Below are 18,114 nucleotides of genomic sequence, written 5' to 3'. Positions count from 1 at the left end.
AGGTGTGATGAAACGGGTGCTCCCTGCTTTCACTCCACGGCGTCTGCTGACAGTGAATCCTGCTGGCTCCACAGCTGCCAGTTAAGCATTTTCACAATTAAGGTCCTTTTTAAAGTGATATGCAAATGAAAGGATAAGAATCACAGTGAGACACAGGAAATTTCAAAGTACTTCACTAAATTCAGCTAAACAAGAGCATGTTTCTTCAACAAGTCATCCCCATTATCTTATTTAAAAATGAGCATTTTGGAATAACAAGTAACTGAACTGCAGTATTTACTGTAGAARAAAAGCCTTTTGCTTCATTAAAGGAAAGCTCAACTGGCAAGACAAATAAGTGGCACAGTTATAAAATTTATAAAATCTGAATATACTTTAAACAAATACTGGAGCCAAGTTTGGATAATAAAAAGTTCCAGGTTAATTCATATTTCTCCCCAGATTTCCCCAAAGACTGGAGGAAAAAAAAAAAAAAAAAAAAACTTACCTCGAAAGTTTCACACTGTTAAACTGTCCCTCTGCCTAGATGCTGTATTATCTGCACAGAGATAACCAATATCAACACAATAAAATATATCCATACTTTGTGACTGGCACAGTCAGACACATCAGCACATTCCGGTGCTGGGTTTGGCAGTACATAGGTGTGGATATTAAATAACTAATTTCAGTCTTATTTTGTCTGTGATGTGCCATGCCTCAATTCTCTCTGCTGCGAAGTGTCAGGGAACAGACGTGGCCAAGAATCCTTCTCTCAGTGCATCAGAACTCGGGAAATCCAAACACATCTCTAAAATCTTTATTTCAAAATCTTTTTATTCAACTGTTATTCAGCAATATACAATACAGTTTATAAACAAATGTCTTACCTTGTTTCCAATCTTTATTTAAAAATAAATATTATCGACAGTGAATATTAATTATGGTAAGATGTGCCTTTTTAATTAAAATGTCTCAAAAAGAAATAATTTAATTAAAAAAGAAAAAGGAAATCCAAAAAACCTAAGCACAATAATCTACTAAAAATATTTCCTTTCTTAGGAAGGGCTTTGACCCAACATTTTTACATATTGTCATAAAGATAACTGCTCAACAGTTCGTGCAAAATGAAGAGTCAGAGGAAAGGTTTAGAAAAGAAAAAAATATTACATTAAAATAGAGAAATCAGAAGTGCCATGCACAAAGCAGGGCGTTACATCATAGAATCTGGAAACTAGATGCATTATTTTATGTGGTTTACTTTTTGTGACATCCCCAAAAATATGTTTTTCCCCCCAATTAGAATTTATCATGCTTCTTTCAGTCTCTTTCTGTCCATCTTTAAAACTGCAGGTATTTTTGTCAAAGGTTTGCTCTGTTTTTAAATAGGTTCCTTTCTGTTTGGCTGAGGAGTAGCTGAGGAAGTAGTCCATCAGTGGTTTACTAATAAAGCTACAAGCTTATGCAGTATTAACAGGAACATATATAGGAGTGGATCTGTAGCATAAATAGGTACTGTACCTAAAAAAGAAAGAGACAGGGAGAGAATGAGATTTTATTTTTTATCTTTTCCAATACAGAAGATTAAATGCAGAAGAAAAATATACGAAGATTTATTTTTATCACTTCAGAGCCAGGGGTCAGAAGCTTAATTTTAATAGTAAAACAGCATCCTCAAGCTATCCAACTCAAATAGCTTTCTCTTCATTCCTCCCCCTCTCCCTCACAAGTCTAACTCCACTTAGGTCATTTCATTATGCATTACTAATGGTATGCCTAAACTTGGCTCCAGTCAAGTTACCAGCAATTGAGATTTCTATAAATACACCTTAATCTGGTATATAGTTTTTTGAGAAATGACAGGTATCAACCACCCATTACTTTAAAAGAAAATGACAAATGCTGTGGCTGCACTCCTTGATTAACAGGACATGAACCCATTTCATTTGGAATGGGAACAGCAAGACCTTGACATCTTCTTTACCTTTTATAGGAAAGAGTAGAATTTTAAATTAAATATATACATAGGAGCTATAGAAAACAGAAGTCAGATGCAAAACACATCTCTTACAATTGTACCACCCAAACCCAAGGAGGGCAAGATTGCTCCCATTTGTACAAGGCAAGGTTATGTGGCACAACATAGGGCTGCACAGAGATATCTACGTATGTGCTAACCTGGGAAAGCAGACACCGAAGAGCAGGGCTGTCTCAGGGTGCGGCTTCCCTCAGGCCGTTACACCAGTGGGCAGGGACAGATTCTGATGCCCTGGTTCATAGTCAAAGATGGCAATCAACAGGGCTGTCCCCACCACATGCCCATCACCGTGCAGGGTCCAGGGCTGCTTTCCTCTGTTTAATAGGTCACTTCTGTTCTGCTGGGCAAGTGTGAGAATAGCCCCTTTTCTGCTGAAAAGCTCTGCTGCCTTTGTGCAGCAGCATAGCTGCAGGGCAAGCAGTTACTGCCCTTCACCTCCAGAAGCCCTGCTGAGCCCACACAAATGAGGCCGGATTCGTCTGCATCGTCAGCTGCTCGAATCCAAAGCGCCAGTTGATGACGCCCTTCCAAACCTACTGAATGCAATAGTTCATGCAGTTGTCACCCACACTGTAACGTGAAAACCAGTGCTGTAAYGTGAAAGCAAAGAGCTGCACATCTCTTCCACTTGGCTGTGGAACACTTCTCACAGGAGCAAACAGAAAAGAGAGATAGCAGCCTGACCCTGACATTTCAGGTGGAGTTCAGTGGGGCACCAGAAGAAGGATTTCACTCATGTTGCTTGTAGACTGAATACCCTACATACAGGAGTGATAACAGACAAAATACTGAAAGCCACCCAGAAAAAGGACTGTCACTGCCACTTTTCAAAGTATGAAAATTAAAAAAAGTTTTAGTGTATCTCTGAAAAAGAAATCAGACCACTTCTATTTAGGAAACTAACTTCAGGCACCCTGATGTGAATACTTTAGTCTTAGTCTCTAGGAGATAAGAGTCTCTCTCAGCTAAGGCAATATCAAAGTAAATACTTCGAAAAGTTCTTCTGTAAACCACTGTTCCCGAATTCAACATACAGGCTGCCTCATAATCTATATATGCCTCACCAGCAAAGCTAGAGTATTATTATCCAGTATCAAAAATACTTCATAGTAATGTGGTGTGTGATTGGGGAACTTGAGCAATGTCCCCACAGTGTGTTATCTCAGACTCCTTAGACTGTGCAGGGATTATTTAGTTATTAAGGTTTTAATTAAATCCTTGCATGCACACACACACAAGGCTAACAACCTACTTAGCAACAGCAGGACATTAAAACGAATACAGGACTTTTTTTTTAAGCTGAAAACCATTAACAAACACAATTAACTCAGGTAGCTAAAGGAGTAATTCATTTAATTCTTGTAAAAAAAACATGAGATATGTGTACAAGAAAGAGCACAACAGATGTTGAAGCTCAGGTTCCAGGGCAGCAGATGGGACAGAGGATAACCAGCCCCAAACTTCATGTTGGTCAGAGAGGCCACAAAGCAGCAGCTCRCAAGCTGGGGCCTGCTGTCATTACTCAGAGAGCAAGCACACAGCGGGTCAGTCTTGCACAGCAGAGAGGCTTGAGGAGCACCCGCCCTTCTACACCTGCAGGCAGGATAGGCAATCCCCACTCTTGCACTGAGAGAAAGAGTGATGACAACAGGACCCTTGTGCTGATGGCAACACTGCCAGCCTTCCTAGCCCCTGTAGTCGGAAGACTAGAGGCTGCTAGAGCCATTCCCTGCGCTCGGGGAGCTCATTCCTCCAGGGATCCTGCACACCTGGAGATGAACCCAACTCCTGCAGTGCTGCTGGGGAAGCAGGGATGTCCTTTGGCAACAATCCCCCCAGCAGCCTGGCAGGAAACACAGGTGACGAGCCAGCCACACACTCGTCCTGAGTGAACAAACCTGCACCAAGTCCTGCAGATCCTCCACCTGAGCTCTGACAGCCGCTGCACCAAAGGGGCTGCTGTTACCAAGCACAAGCCCTTACTCTTCCTTCCTGACCTTTCTTACACGTGTTCTTTGTTGTAAACAAAACACTTATTGAGGCAATGGGAGCTGAGATATAAGTAACAAATCTCTTTGGAGATCTTTGGGTTCTCCAGAAAAGGGAAGAGGGCAGATAATGACACAAAAGGAGCCTTCCCAGTTACATTTTTAAATACCTCTCCATGTTTTGTAAACTTAAAATGCTCCACCTATCTGACTTGAAACTTGCCACAGGCAGCAGGGYCAAAGAATTTTGGCAGGCAAGATGAAATTTAGTTCAGCAACAAATAGAGCAGAGCACCCAGATGAAGTATTCTGATGCACTGGTGGACCCAGATGGACTTTACATACTGTAACTCAATGGGATTTCCTTTATTCCGGCACATCGCTTGTGCAGAACGCGGCACCCAAAACAAGCCATGTACTATTAAATCTCCAGGGCAAAGCGCTGTCCTAATGACACTGCCCGTTTGCAATGCACGCATGGGCCTATTTGCACAGTCCTCTGAGAGGACTCCGCTGGTCTCAGCAATCTCTCTGAACCCTTTGATTTGAGTTAGACGAAGGATGCTCAGTCTCTCGCAAGTCAAGTCCATCAACAAGCTCATCACCAAGTCCATCACCAAGCACCCATCACCAAGCTCAGTTCAGATCAGTAGTAGTCCAGAGCACACAGCAGTTACGTGATCTGCTCCAAGTGTCATGGGTTTACCTATAGTATGTGAACGTTGTTCAGTCTCCTTATTTTTCCTTAAACATATACAGTCAATTCACAAATATATTCTATTCTACAGTATTAGCAAGGATAAAACCCTGACACCACATCTACTTACAYCAGAGAGGGAAAACAGTCTGCTGATGGGAAAGGCAGGAAAAGTCAACAGTAAAACCCCATCTTATGTCTGTCTTTGAGCCTAACATGCTATATGATATCTGAAGGTAAACTGTTTATTCATAAATTGCAATCACTGAGACAACAGACCCATAATTCCAACTAACACATCACTATTTCCAAGCTGTCAGAYGGCTCTTCTCACTTCTGGGACATGCCACAGCTGTGAACTCAATCCCAGGTTGGTCTCCAGATCCAATCACACCCTTCCTCCATTCCCCTGTGATGGCAAGGCACAGCCACAGGCCCATGCTTCTGGCAGCTGCACACAGTTCCCACGTGCCAAATTTCTGCCAGCTCCACACCTGCACACCACTAAGGTGAAGATCTCTGTTCTTATTTTTAATGGAAAGCAATGTCAGTTTCAACTCCACGCAGTAGCAGTGTGCCTTCTTCCCAACATCATTCTTATGGCAATTTTATGTACCAGTTCAGTTTAAATCTCAATGCAAAATTGTGAATTAAAATAATAGTCTGGATTTTTTGTCTTTTCCTCTTATAGAATTTGCCATATTTTTACCTATATCCTCCATCTTCTTAATTCTGCAGGAGAACTTGAGATCAGTCTGTTAACAGAATTTCAGCAATTAAATAATGGTAAAATAGATTTCTAAAATTTATTTTAAAGCAATTATTCATATTGAACACCAAATACAAGCTTCTCTTTTCATACCAATTCAATGATCTGGTCTAAAATTATTCTGGCAGTGGAAGCAGATACAAAGATTTTCCAAATTCTCTYCCCTCAGAGCATAAGTGGACCATAAATATCATTTCCATTAATTTCTCTCTGCTTAGTTAACCATTTTCATTATGTGTGATATTGTTTATAAACAAGCCGGACTAAAGTGTCCTTAATTCTGCTGTTAATGCACTAGTGGAAGTCTTGACTTTACTTAATAAATTACTCTGTTTGCAGATGTAAATAAACAGAATGTGGTCTTGATCACTAGGATCTAGACATGAGACTTGACCTAGATTTGAGAACAGAGAGTTACTATCCAGAGTTTAAATCACAAATACACAATTATTTATGAAATACGGACACTTGGAAGAAAACATTTATGTTTTGAATATTCATTTGATATTTTGTTATTGTAAGTTTATTTATCACCCATAGATTTAAATTTTTGTTTCTGAATTGTTTATATACATGTGGCTTAAAGGGAAAGTCTACCACTAAGCAGAACAGTAATGAATTATTCTGTTCATGTACAGTAAATTGTTCTTTGACATCACTCATCCTTCTTTTGGATTTACAACATAATAATGTTTTACTGTAGTTGTGTACTTAATAATTTGTTTTGCACTATATTCATCAAAGTTTGACTTATAACAGYTCATCCAATTGAAAACAATCATTAATTAACCAAGTGACTTGTGACACATGGAAAAAATGGGATTCTTCTACCAGCCATATTTTACCAGTAGCCATAAATAAAATTTCCCACAGTTTCCTATTCTTTTTCCTAGAAAGAATCTCCCAAGTCCTGTGATCTCTCTTTCTAAGATGGTGATAGAACACAGTAGCACAAATAATACAAAGTTGAAAGACATTAAGTCTCTTTTCCATGATGAGGTAACACATAAAATTTGACCTCCCATTCACAACGGAATAGGGACGCCGGCTGGCAGTAACAYAAGGCATTTCTATGTACTGCCTTTTATGCCGTGACACTGTTAGCCTCAGTCTGTTTCCTTACAGACCAATGTCCAGTTCAAGCTCTCAAACCTGGCATTTCATTAAGAGGTCAGGGACCGAACCAAAGGTATAGACTGATTTATTATCTCAGTCCAGAAACTTTAGGCTGTGCTTGGAGAAACTGCAGCTACTATCTTATATCTATGGAAAAATAGATTTTTGTATGGGTTGTTGGTCAAGCATCATTACAGGCAATAAGGTTCTAGATAAAACAAATTCTCTCTCACATAAGTTTGGAGCACTTCCATTGAATTGAACAGCATTTCCCAAACTTCAGATCTAAGAGCTTCTTAGATCTTTTTAATTAAAAAGACACCATTACTAAAGTCACTATACACTTACTAAAAGAGATAATAAGCTACACCACATTAGAATTACTCCACTGTTCGAGACACGTTTTTATAAGCTGCATATATCCTTATTCCACTCTTAAATACATATACCACAACCCCCCCCCCAAACATTTTGCTATCGTCGTTTTTAATCCACCATTTGAAGTTGGTGCCTTAATCTTCCTAATCATCACCAAGCGYTGCTTCTCCAGGATGGCGCACAAAAGTGTCAGAGCCTGTGTTAACTTCAACACACTCTCCCAGCTAAACCCTAAGATACATAGTATGTAACCCTAGTATGTAAAATGAGGTGTTCTTGTTAAAAGAAAGATGTGGTACTATGGAAATCCATGCAAAAATACCGAACCATACAGCCACCATTGCTCCTGGCTTTTGACTGGTTGTGGACCATCATGCCTAGGCAGAACAGTATGGCAGAATTAGAAACAGCTCCAAAGCTGCCTTTTGCTGTTGCTAATTTTGGTAACGATGACTTCCTGCATATTTATAAAGGATCTGCTCACCACTGAGCCTACCTAGAAGGCATGAAGAAGTGACAAAATTAATTTTCTACCCACTACATATTTTTAAGCATGAATGGCTTCAATTTTGGAACAGCCTTCCATAACKCATCTTTAAAAAGCACTTCATAGAAGTCAGCATATGCACCGCTGCATAACCATGCAGGTAGAAACTAGTGGTCCTGCTCTCTTCCTTCACCTATGTCACTGAGGTTTTTCAGAATACTAGTAAACCCTTTTTTGCAGTTGGGTAAAACTATCAGAATTACCCCCCATACCCTGCTTATCAAAAAAGTCTAAACTTCTCATTTCTTACCTATATTGTAGCTTCAAACTCTTCAAGAAACAGAAATCAGTTTTATYGGCTTGAAAATACCAGTAGTTTTGTAAACTGTGTAATCATTTTAGACTTTTTCARTTATGCCTAAGTTTCATGTTTTGTCTACTTTCTCTCTTAAGACATCCATTGCTATGTTAAAAACAAATTGCCAAAATACTCCGTAACAAGGGTAACTGAAAGCTACTCCTATCCTAATTTTGGAGACACAAAAGGTTTTAATATTTCAAGTAAGCTTTGTATTCTCATTTGGAGTATTTAGCACTTCCAAAACAAAACGTTCTGACACTTGCTCAGACCTGTACCTACGTATGTGCTGGGCTGCACTGAAGTGACTGAATGTGGAGGCGACATGGATAGTAAGGCCTGATAATTCTACACAGACTGTACACAGGGCTGCACAACACAAATTTCCAGCACAGGTAGAAAAATAAATATCTTTCTTTGTGAAATAACTTCAATTCTTTGTAGCAGCCTGGTTTTTAATGTTAATTGTTCTTTATGTTACATCTAAAAATCCCATCTTAGATAAAAGGCTTTGGTGGTAACCCCTAGCAGGACTAGCAGAGACTGCATGGGAATCGCAGCATTTTGAGAAGCGCAGTACCACTATTAAGGTGATCAGCTGAATCTTGTTTTCTTGAGACACACAGCATCTTCTAGCTCCCTGAGCATTCCTACTGACATGTTTAACCTCCAATTTGAGAGAGAAAAAAACAACATGGCTAACCTCTCTTGAATACCTGCCAGCCCCTGTTTTAGCAGGCACTATGAAAAATGGGTCATGTACATGRTACAGTTATGGGCATATTAGAAAACAAGGAAACTGGATGGCAAGCAGAGGGAGGTGTAGTCATGCAAGGAAATGATGTGGAAAGACAAGTTACTTTCTCATATATGCTAATAAAAAGATCCCTTTTTCAGTGTTGATTTTGTAAAGTACTGCAGTGCTTTGTGGAAGTCAATCTGTTTGAGTGCCTGTGGGATAGGACAGATGCAGGAACTGGTAGAGAAGTAGAGTTGAGTGTATGTTATATATATGTATATATATGTGTGTGTATATATGTATATACCTGCAATTATCAAAGTGGATTTCTGATCACATTAGAGCTCATGTCAACTGAGATTAATTAAGGCCAAGTTATTCTCAAAATATTAGGCCTGACAATCCCTTCCAAACATGCATATGGTACACAGATCAGTCARCTGCTCCAATATCATCTATGGAGGCTTTTCCCTATTCTCCTAGATCATCTGGACATTATTAGAAGTAAGCTACAGGATTAGATGGACAATTGATCCGATACAGTTCAACAGTCGCTATGGCTCTTACATTGCATGACATTAAACACAGCTACTAACAAACAAAAGGAAAGCTACATTAATGGATTTGGTGAATTTATGGAAGTGCTATCAGGCAAAGAGCAAGATATATTTCTACTTTTTACCAGGTTACCCGAAAAATATGCAAATTCATCGTCAATAGGCTGGTAAAAGCTTGTCTCCCACTAAAGTTACAAAAAGTACCACAGAACACAGGGAACAGTTGGTATATTTTCCCTGATATAACCATTTCCCTTTGGGGTAAACAGAGATGTACAGAGCAGTCTTACAGAAAGCTTAAGTCCACTTCTCAACACCACACTTGACCATGAAAATTGCCGCATTGAGTGAAGGGTTCCATCCAGAAAGCCCTACAAAGCAGCAGCTGAGCCAGTTAGCACTGAGCCTGGCCCCTGAGCAGCTGCCATTTGCAAATGTGTTGTGAACTGGAAACAGTCAAACAAACCATCCAACCACTCCAAGTATCTGCTCTTGGAGAAATTAAGGAAGAGCTACAAGAAAACATCATCTGCAACCGATTTATAACAAACTCCAACAGGAAACACTATGATAGACAATGTCAGAGTAGAAGAGGAACACRTGTCCTGAATACTCAGAGTCATTCATTCTATATAGATTATACAGCTAAAATACTTTCATATTGGTCTGAATTTAAATAAACCTGTAACTTCCCTCTTTTGACACCTGTAGTTGGTCTTTACTTTGTAGCACATTCCCACTAACAGATTTCTGCTTTGGTATCTCTGATTTGATCTCCCCTCAGTGGAAAGTAAAGACATCAACTATCTAATTAAAGAGACCCAAAACATAATACTCTGGATTTGTTTCATTTCTAGAATTTTCTGGAATTCCATGACCTAAAACTAACCTAACAAAATCAAGCACCACGAGTTCACTCCTCGACAGCTGAATAATAGAAGATACAAAACTCCTCATAATGAGATCTGGCCAAAAAATAATTTTGAACTTAAAACATATAGAAAAATACATAACTACATTAGTGATAGTTAAAGTATTAAATGAGCATCCAGCCCTACACATCCTTTTTCAGCACTACTTTGTGAGCAATTCCACAGTATACTGCTAAATAAAAATACCCAAAATCACAACTTAAAGTACCCATATCATGAGGCAGATTAAAAATACAGATATTGGGGTTTCAAATACTGAGCTTTTCACTGAGCCTGGGCCATATTCTCAAATTTTCCTTTATAAGCAGGAGAACTAAAAAGCCATGTCACAAAGCAAGCAAGCTAGATACTAACATGATCACACAATTCCAAAAGCTGACACTTTAAGAAAAGACTTGCAATAAAACTCATACTAGATGGAAACACAGATTTCAGAGTAGGTAGATGTGATACAAGTTGTAAATATTTGCAACCCAGAAGAAAACAAGACACTATAGCTCTCACTTAACTGTCTTTTAGAGTATTTTTGACTTCATTAGGATTAGCAGGGAACTCCAAATGTAGTTTTAACTATCACTCCAATCAGAATTACTGAAGTTAAGTAGATTCAAGAGTAGATTATCTACACATTTTTTGAAAAATAACCCTGTCTTATCTATACTTAAAAAATAAGTCTAAGTGCATTAGCAGAACACATGATGCTACAAGGAAAAATGCTATATTGAGAGCGTGTGCTTGAAAAAAGTAGAGCCTATGACTTGTAGGAAAAAAAGAGAGATCACCTTTTTGCTATAAATGAACAGGGACATTTGGGGTACATAAAATACATCCCCCCACCACTCTCTCTAGCAACTGATTTTTGCTAGATATTATTTAACTAAAGACACTGCTGTGCCCGAGACTCAAGTGATGCAAAACTTTGGGGAATTTGAAAAACCATGGACATGGGATACTCCTTAGTGTCCTCTTTAAATAAGAAAATTCCAGCTCCCTCAAATAAGAAGGATTTGGATTAGAATACCAATTACAGTAGAATAGAAAACATTTAAAATTTTATAAAGTAGCAAAATAGTTCTACTTGTACCAGTTTGGTGAATTTTATACATGACCAGTAAGATGACAGACAAACAAGATGATGTCCATTACAGGACTTATTGTGTTCTGCCTCACTGGGAAGTTAGCAACCGTTCGTAGCACATACAACAAGGACATTCTGCTTCCTATCTATAACCATGCAAAAGCATGATACAGCCAGATATTACAGCAGCTACTTGACATCAAAACTAAGCATCGCTTCTGCAGGTTCCTTCTCCAGCCGCGGCACAATGACCTGCATACTGCAACCACACTGGCTTCTCCACAGAGCACAGTTGCTGTTCTGCCAAACTCCTCTTTCCTGCTAACAAAATTGCCTCCCAACTGATAACAGCTTAGCAATATAAAATACTTGGTTGTTAACCACTGTTGTGACAAATAATACCATTCTGCTGACAACCCCATTTTTTCCAATACAAATCTGCTTGAATTGTTTATTATTGACATATGGTACTGCTTTGCCATTATCTAATTTTAAAAACACATAGTAAACAGATATTGTGAATCTGCCAGCATTTTCACTGCTTCAGCAAAGCTAAATTAAAACCCCAAACAAACTCATCTTATTAATAATACAGTCCTGTCAGACTCTTAAGAAAAACCACCTTCTTCAAAGGACTACTTTAAGATTCACTTCCTAGCAGATCCTGCTATGTCCTTGCTTTACAACTACCGACCCCAACTATACTATCCTTCTTGAAACAAGTACCATTAAGACTGCATTTACATTCCTTTGTTACAACAGAGCTAAGACAACTAAGTATACTGCTTAAAATATTAGGGAATTACAGGAATTATAAAATATTAAGAAAYTGTAGATTACTAAAACACAGTTCAAGTCGGAGTTTATACATCAGTAATGCTGAATAAATATACTGGATGTAGCGAATATGCAACAATTATCTGCCCCTCTTGCAAAATACACAGACTGCAAGTTAGCCAGTACTGCAAACTAAGGGCCTATTTTGCAAAGTACTTATTGAAATTGTACCTAAAGAAATAGCCGTATGTATTATATTCCCACACTAAGTGTTGTGTTTGTTCATGCAAGAGAACGCTCAGCCTCCCAAATACAAGTTTCTGTTTTTCACTCACAGATGAATTATTTTGTATGAAAATCCAGCCTAAGCTTAGGTATGACTTTCCACTTGGAAAACCCCTTTCATTGCTTTCAATGATTTTTTTTATTATTATTTTTATCTATAACTTGACGATATTAAAGAAGCTCAAATAATACTCAGATTTCTTCAAGGACACTGCACAGGCTTTAATAGGTTAGTACAGTTTTGTCTGTCCTCCAGGGAACAAGCAAGAACAGTTAAATGGAGTTTAGTCAAATAAATTGCATTTCCACAATATAAAAACACCCTTGCACAGCTTGTTTCTGCCCTAGCTAATGAGGTGACATGGTATTGCAGTTGGTACTTTTGCCCAGTTCAAGATTTAATCCATATTACCCACACACAAAAGAAAATATTTGACCTCACTTGTCCTCAAATTAGTCTAATTTGCCTAGATTTTAAAGTCGTAGTGATGTGTATTTAATGAGAATTCTTTTTGCATGTTTATTATCCAGTGACATTTAGGAGGTCAGCCTGATAACTCAGTTATGGCCTGTGTGTCTTGCTACTGTATTTAATATAAAAGAAAATGTGATGTGACCCAGGTCATTTTACATTTAACTACACATAACAATAGAATATGAGTTCATACACGATCCCATAAAAAGCACAGGGGGAGTGGAGTAGACCCTGACATCAGATGGAAAGGCGGGAACCTAAGCTGAACAACAAAACAGAGGGATTTTCCTTTCTTGCTACTTTGTGAAATGCTCATGCATCAAATATAAATTAGTTCCACTGGCTGTTTCTCAGGCTAGCATGCATCAAGTCATTCAAATTCTGACAAAGCCTGGAGAGCCCTAGATCCAAACTAGGCCCCTTATCTACAGTTAATCCAAAACTCAGCTCATAGCCAAGTCCAAACAGAGGCCTTCTAACATGCTACAGCTCATTACACTCCAACTGTGTGTTCATTTGCTTTGCTATCTCTTAAACTCCAAAAAAAAAGACCTGCTTCCCAGTTCCTGCAGGAGGTCTAATATTCTCCCACRTAGTCTCCTGCCTCAGCGCAGGTTGCCACAGCTCAACTTTGTGCAAGCATCACAGGGAGCTGCACGTGCACAAGGATTGTAGAATTGAGACCTGATGCTTTATTATCCAAGGCCCTGTAGTCCACAAATGGACTTCCTTCCACATCAAACRTAAAAGGCTTTGCAGGGGGAAAGCGGGGGTATAGGCGTGAAGACTCATTTTCTTCCTCACTGTGAACACTTCATCTCTGCATACCACATGCATTCCTCTCTGTCCTTCCTAGAGCACTCTAAGCATAATGAATCAGAATTTCTTGTTTCACGCTCCTATCTTTATTTCATTTAAAGCTTTCACTTCAGAGCTTTGTTACTAGAGATCAAACAAATAAAAAGGAATTTAGAAGCTGCAATGTCTGATCCACATTCACCTCAGAAGTTAAACTGAAAATTGCCCCCAAGCCAATACATAGACACTCATTTTGGACACTATTTGATAGAATATACCCAATTGCCTCCCATAAGGTCAGTATGAAGATATTTGTTTGTTATTTCACCTATCAGATGATAAAGTTAGACTCAGGACTGCAGCACTGAACTGAAATGTAGGAGCTTTGGATTTAATTTTTCATACTCAGTTTCACAGCCCCTTGTTACATTCTTAACAAAGTTGGTCGTTGCTCCTCCTAGCATTTGTCTGTTTTGTCCATTTGGACCATGATCTTTTGGGGACAGAGATATTCACAGACTTCCGTGTCTTGCTCATTGGTGCCCCTAACACCCCCCCACCACCACCACCCCTTTACCAAGTCAAAACTAGGAACACTTCTGAACGTGTTAGTACTATATGCACTCTCACTTGCTCACTCTGAATTTTTTCTTACAGCAATAAATTCAGTTTGCATATAATTCTCTGGATTGAATGCTAAATATTGTTTTCATTTAGAACCTTGCAGACAACTCCTCCTTCTCTGACAGTATTAAAAACAATGACCTTAGCAACAAAACTTTGCCTCTTCGCAGTCCAAGTAATATGTTCTCAATTTCCACTTTGGGTAATCTACCTTAAGGGTAGACAAGCAATGATCTCTTTGAATCTCATGAAAACACAGTGCTGAATACAGCAGTTTAGATATTACAGACAATCTTCTATTTTGAATAGCTAATATTTCTGACATATCAAACAAATTTTCTGTCACATTGGATATGTTCACTTACATATTATGATGTTGCCTACAAATTTGTATCAAATACCATTTCAGACTACACATCCCTAACTATGGATTGTCCATTTATAACTGGTTTGTCAGATGGAACTGCAGGCTCTTTAGAGAATCTGCATGGCAGACACATTTATTTTAGTAAGTTCATGTTTCAGTTCAACTATAAGATGCAAAGAATCACATTTTTCCACTGCATGCGGGACTGGGACTCCAACTGAAATCAACAAGAGCCCTGCAGCCACATCTGAAAGCAGCATTTGATCTACAGTCTCATTTATGGGAATACAGTACATAGAAGCCTTATCTTACTAAGCTGAACATATCGGGAAGATTTCTACTGCAAAGAAAATAGGATTAGATCCCAGTTAATGAAAGACTGGCTAGCATCACGCCATCAGCTTTTAGGCAGAGTTCTCCACTGTAACAAGTGAGGGTGTTTCGTAGTAGTTGATGGCAAATCAGCTTTTGAGCGCATTTTGAGCGGAATCAGCATTTGAGTGCATTAGTGCATTTGTGCTTTTACACAAAGGAAACATTCCCATGTACAATGAAAAGGCTTACAAATCCCGAACACTTCCGAGTAAATGTATTATTACACACACTTTCGTGTAAGTATTTACCTATATGTGTTTTACAAAGCTCAGAATAAGATAAATAGGCATATATATTATGTTATTACGCATATATATATTATTCATATACCAAAACAGGTTTGAGTCCTGCAGTTTCATACACCTTATATGGGCAATGACTTGGTTTGATTTGATGTCCCTACTCTGTGAAAAGTCAGCTATGACACTGCCGTGAGGAGGTGGACACAAAACAGAGCTTCTAATTTAAACACGAAAAAAAAGAGAGAGAAAGAATTATTTTTTATAAAGAGATTGCATTCTTTATGGAGAAAATTAATCACTGAACCTAAAATAGCTTTAAAGAACACCAGTTTAAAGTACAAAATGAGAAATGCTGACGCTAAATGATGACTTTTTTTTTTTTAAGAAATTTTAAAATAAGTTTAGTGCTTGTCCAAGAAGATATCACAACAACAGCACTGGAGACCGCAGTCTTCTATTTCTTTACAAAAGCCATCAATATCACTACAAGTTCTAGTCATGCAGACTTCCATATTAGTACTTTATGCATGTGCCTTTATTCCGGGTAGGGAGGGACACTTTATGTCTAGGGGAGATAAAGTTCATTTCTTGTTGCTATACCAAGCTGCCTTGCTCTGCTTCAAACAAGCTACCGAACAGCCATCTCGTGGTAACAGTTTCTGGTCTAGAAGGCATCTGAATCAGAAACTTGGAGGGCCAAGTCTTCAGAGGCTGCTAATCTGAGCAACGCTGTGGCTGACCTTTCATTGGTAAGTAATTACRGACAGCTCCAAACTGTCACAGATTTGTAAACTGTAACAGACCAAAGTAGAAGCCTACAGGCTTATACAGGGAGTCTTGATTCAAGCAGAGTAAAAAGACATCTTCACAGAGGACAGCATGAAAGAATACAAAATGCGTTGCCTTCCTTCTATTCAGATGAAAGCAGCTGCTGTGGTATACCTTATTAAGTAAGTATTATGAACAACAGTCTCAAGCTCTACAGCAACTTCAACTTTCTCCCTGAAAGGAAACTGCCACAGAGTGGCAGTGTTCACTGATACCAGTGTGCACAAAAGAGATGTCACAGCAGGAAATTTTGTTTTAGCCCATTTTGTAGCCCTCTTAGCAGCAGTCTCCATCTGGAGATCCCCACAAGATACTTTGCTGAATTCCAGTATCTTTTTCACTGATTTAAATCACTCCATTATTTCCATAGCTAGCTGCAATGCTTATGTTTTATTTTCAGAATTTAATCCAGCCTAAATAATGATGCAGCAGTGACATATCCCCAAACCACAGAAATGTAAAAAATTAGGATGGACAGCAGTTTAGATGATCTGGGCAGGAGGGCTTGCCCTAACAGACTTATCTGCCATGCTCTCCTGGCTGCACACACTCGCATCCATCTGTGACGATGGAACTGAGCCCATTACAATTCCATTGTGCTGTTTCTAGTTCATATGCACTGTGTAAGCTTTGGATTCGGTAGGCAGGCTGCACAGCACTGTGAATCCTAAATATAACTTCTGTTGTCTGCATGGAAAACATTGCAAAACTTCTCATTGTGAAAGAGTGGAAAGAGGAAAACACGAAAACAATTGCTAACTCTGGACTCCGAAGACAATAACAGATCGTTTCAACAGAAAAAGGACGGGACATGAGCATTAAAATGTTCAGTTCAATTTCTGGTGGTCAGCAAAACTGAACTGAACTTTTGCAWGTGCCCACAGACACCTGCAATTATACCTCAGTAATTACCACTTTGTCTTTCACTAGACACCCATCAACACATACTTTATATTCCTAGGAATGACATGGAGTAAAACCTAGTTTTCATATATATTTCCACACAAGGAAGAACTAAATTCTTCAGAAAACAGTGATAGGTAGTAGCCAGAGAAAACAGAGCATCTGTAAAACACCCCCATTTCACAGTGACCTAYATGCAACTGATTTCCATTACTGTGAACCCAAACCTGCAAACATTTGTTTGTGAGTGTGAACAGGTGTCAAAAAGAAGAGTGAATAATCCTGTGTGATGATTATGAATCTGCTTCAGAAGACTCTCAGCTGTGAGGCGAGCAAGGGGCTTTCCCTAAGCACAGTCAATGGCATATGATTGTTTCCCTTCTTCCATAGGTAYGTTGGCACAATCACTTGTTCAACATTAGTTAAGTGACAGTGGCCAAGAGGGGACCTAAACCTCAGCAAGAACAGCACTGAATGCCTTTCGATATCCTTGCAATGTAGAATTTTAGGACTCTGCGTCCTTTGCACCAGACTCCACTGTCATTAATGAAAATAAAGATTTACAATGGTCTTCTATGGGCAGTCCATAATTTAGTAATGACGCATTAATAACTTTTTCTTAAAACAGCATTAACTTAGCTCAGATAGCCAATCAGTATTAGCGTTATATTTACCATTTGCAAAATATTAAATAGACTAGTATTTCAAAATCTTATAATGCCAACACTTAAAATGGGGAGCTCATTACACAGCAATTGACATTTTAGAGTTCTTCTCTTCCAAACCTGTATCCTGCTCTGTATGGGGCCACACACTTGTCCACAGAGATCAGCTTGTATAACCACTTGCTGATTTAAATTCTCTGCAGAGCAGTCATGACATTTTGCTTACTTCAGGTTGCAACTCTCTTAAAAATACCACATTTGAAAAGCTGCAAAGAGGGCTCTGAAAGTGAGGCATCATATAGCTTCCACCCACGGAAACGAAGCTGGCGCCGACCCCGCTGCCAGGAAGGTTTCTCTGCCCTCCCCSCCAGCTGCGAGGCAAGGCTGGCTCTAACACTTCAGCTGTTTGGATGATTTAGGCATATATGCTCACAGGCCTAAGCACAGTCATCTAGTTTTAGCACCGCAGTTGTAATTTCCTCTGTGGTAGATCGGGCTGTTTGTGCTCATTTTCCGTTCGCACACCCCACCGCCTGGCTGGCACCGCCGTGACGAGCACCCGCCGCCCCGCGCCCGCCCTACCTGACCCGTGCTGCCGGCGGAGGATGGCGGCCTGCCCCGGCCGCGGCGAGGCCGAGGAGGCGGCCCTGGTCCCGGCC

General features: G+C 39.3%; 1 protein-coding gene across 1 annotated transcript in view; it reads right to left on the bottom strand.

The window, feature by feature from the left end:
• Positions 1-787: 787 nt before the first annotated feature.
• VSTM2B (V-set and transmembrane domain containing 2B) overlaps positions 788-18,114 on the bottom strand; it is a 21,535-nt gene continuing 4,208 nt past the window's right edge. Inside the window, exons 5-6 of the mRNA XM_026060133.1 lie at positions 18,038-18,114; positions 788-1,500 (exon numbers count right to left, since the gene is read on the bottom strand). The exon at positions 18,038-18,114 is cut by the window's right edge and continues 111 nt beyond it. Of these exons, the coding sequence (XP_025915918.1) occupies positions 1,412-1,500; positions 18,038-18,114 (166 nt within the window). The 3' untranslated portion in view covers positions 788-1,411. The remainder of the gene's footprint in view (positions 1,501-18,037) is intronic.

This window comes from Apteryx rowi, unplaced genomic scaffold, assembly GCF_003343035.1.
Source record: "Apteryx rowi isolate R43461 unplaced genomic scaffold, aptRow1 scaffold_1, whole genome shotgun sequence".
NCBI lineage: Eukaryota > Metazoa > Chordata > Aves > Apterygiformes > Apterygidae > Apteryx > Apteryx rowi.
Note: the sequence above shows the minus strand (reverse complement) of the source record. Positions and strands in the feature narration are given on the sequence as shown.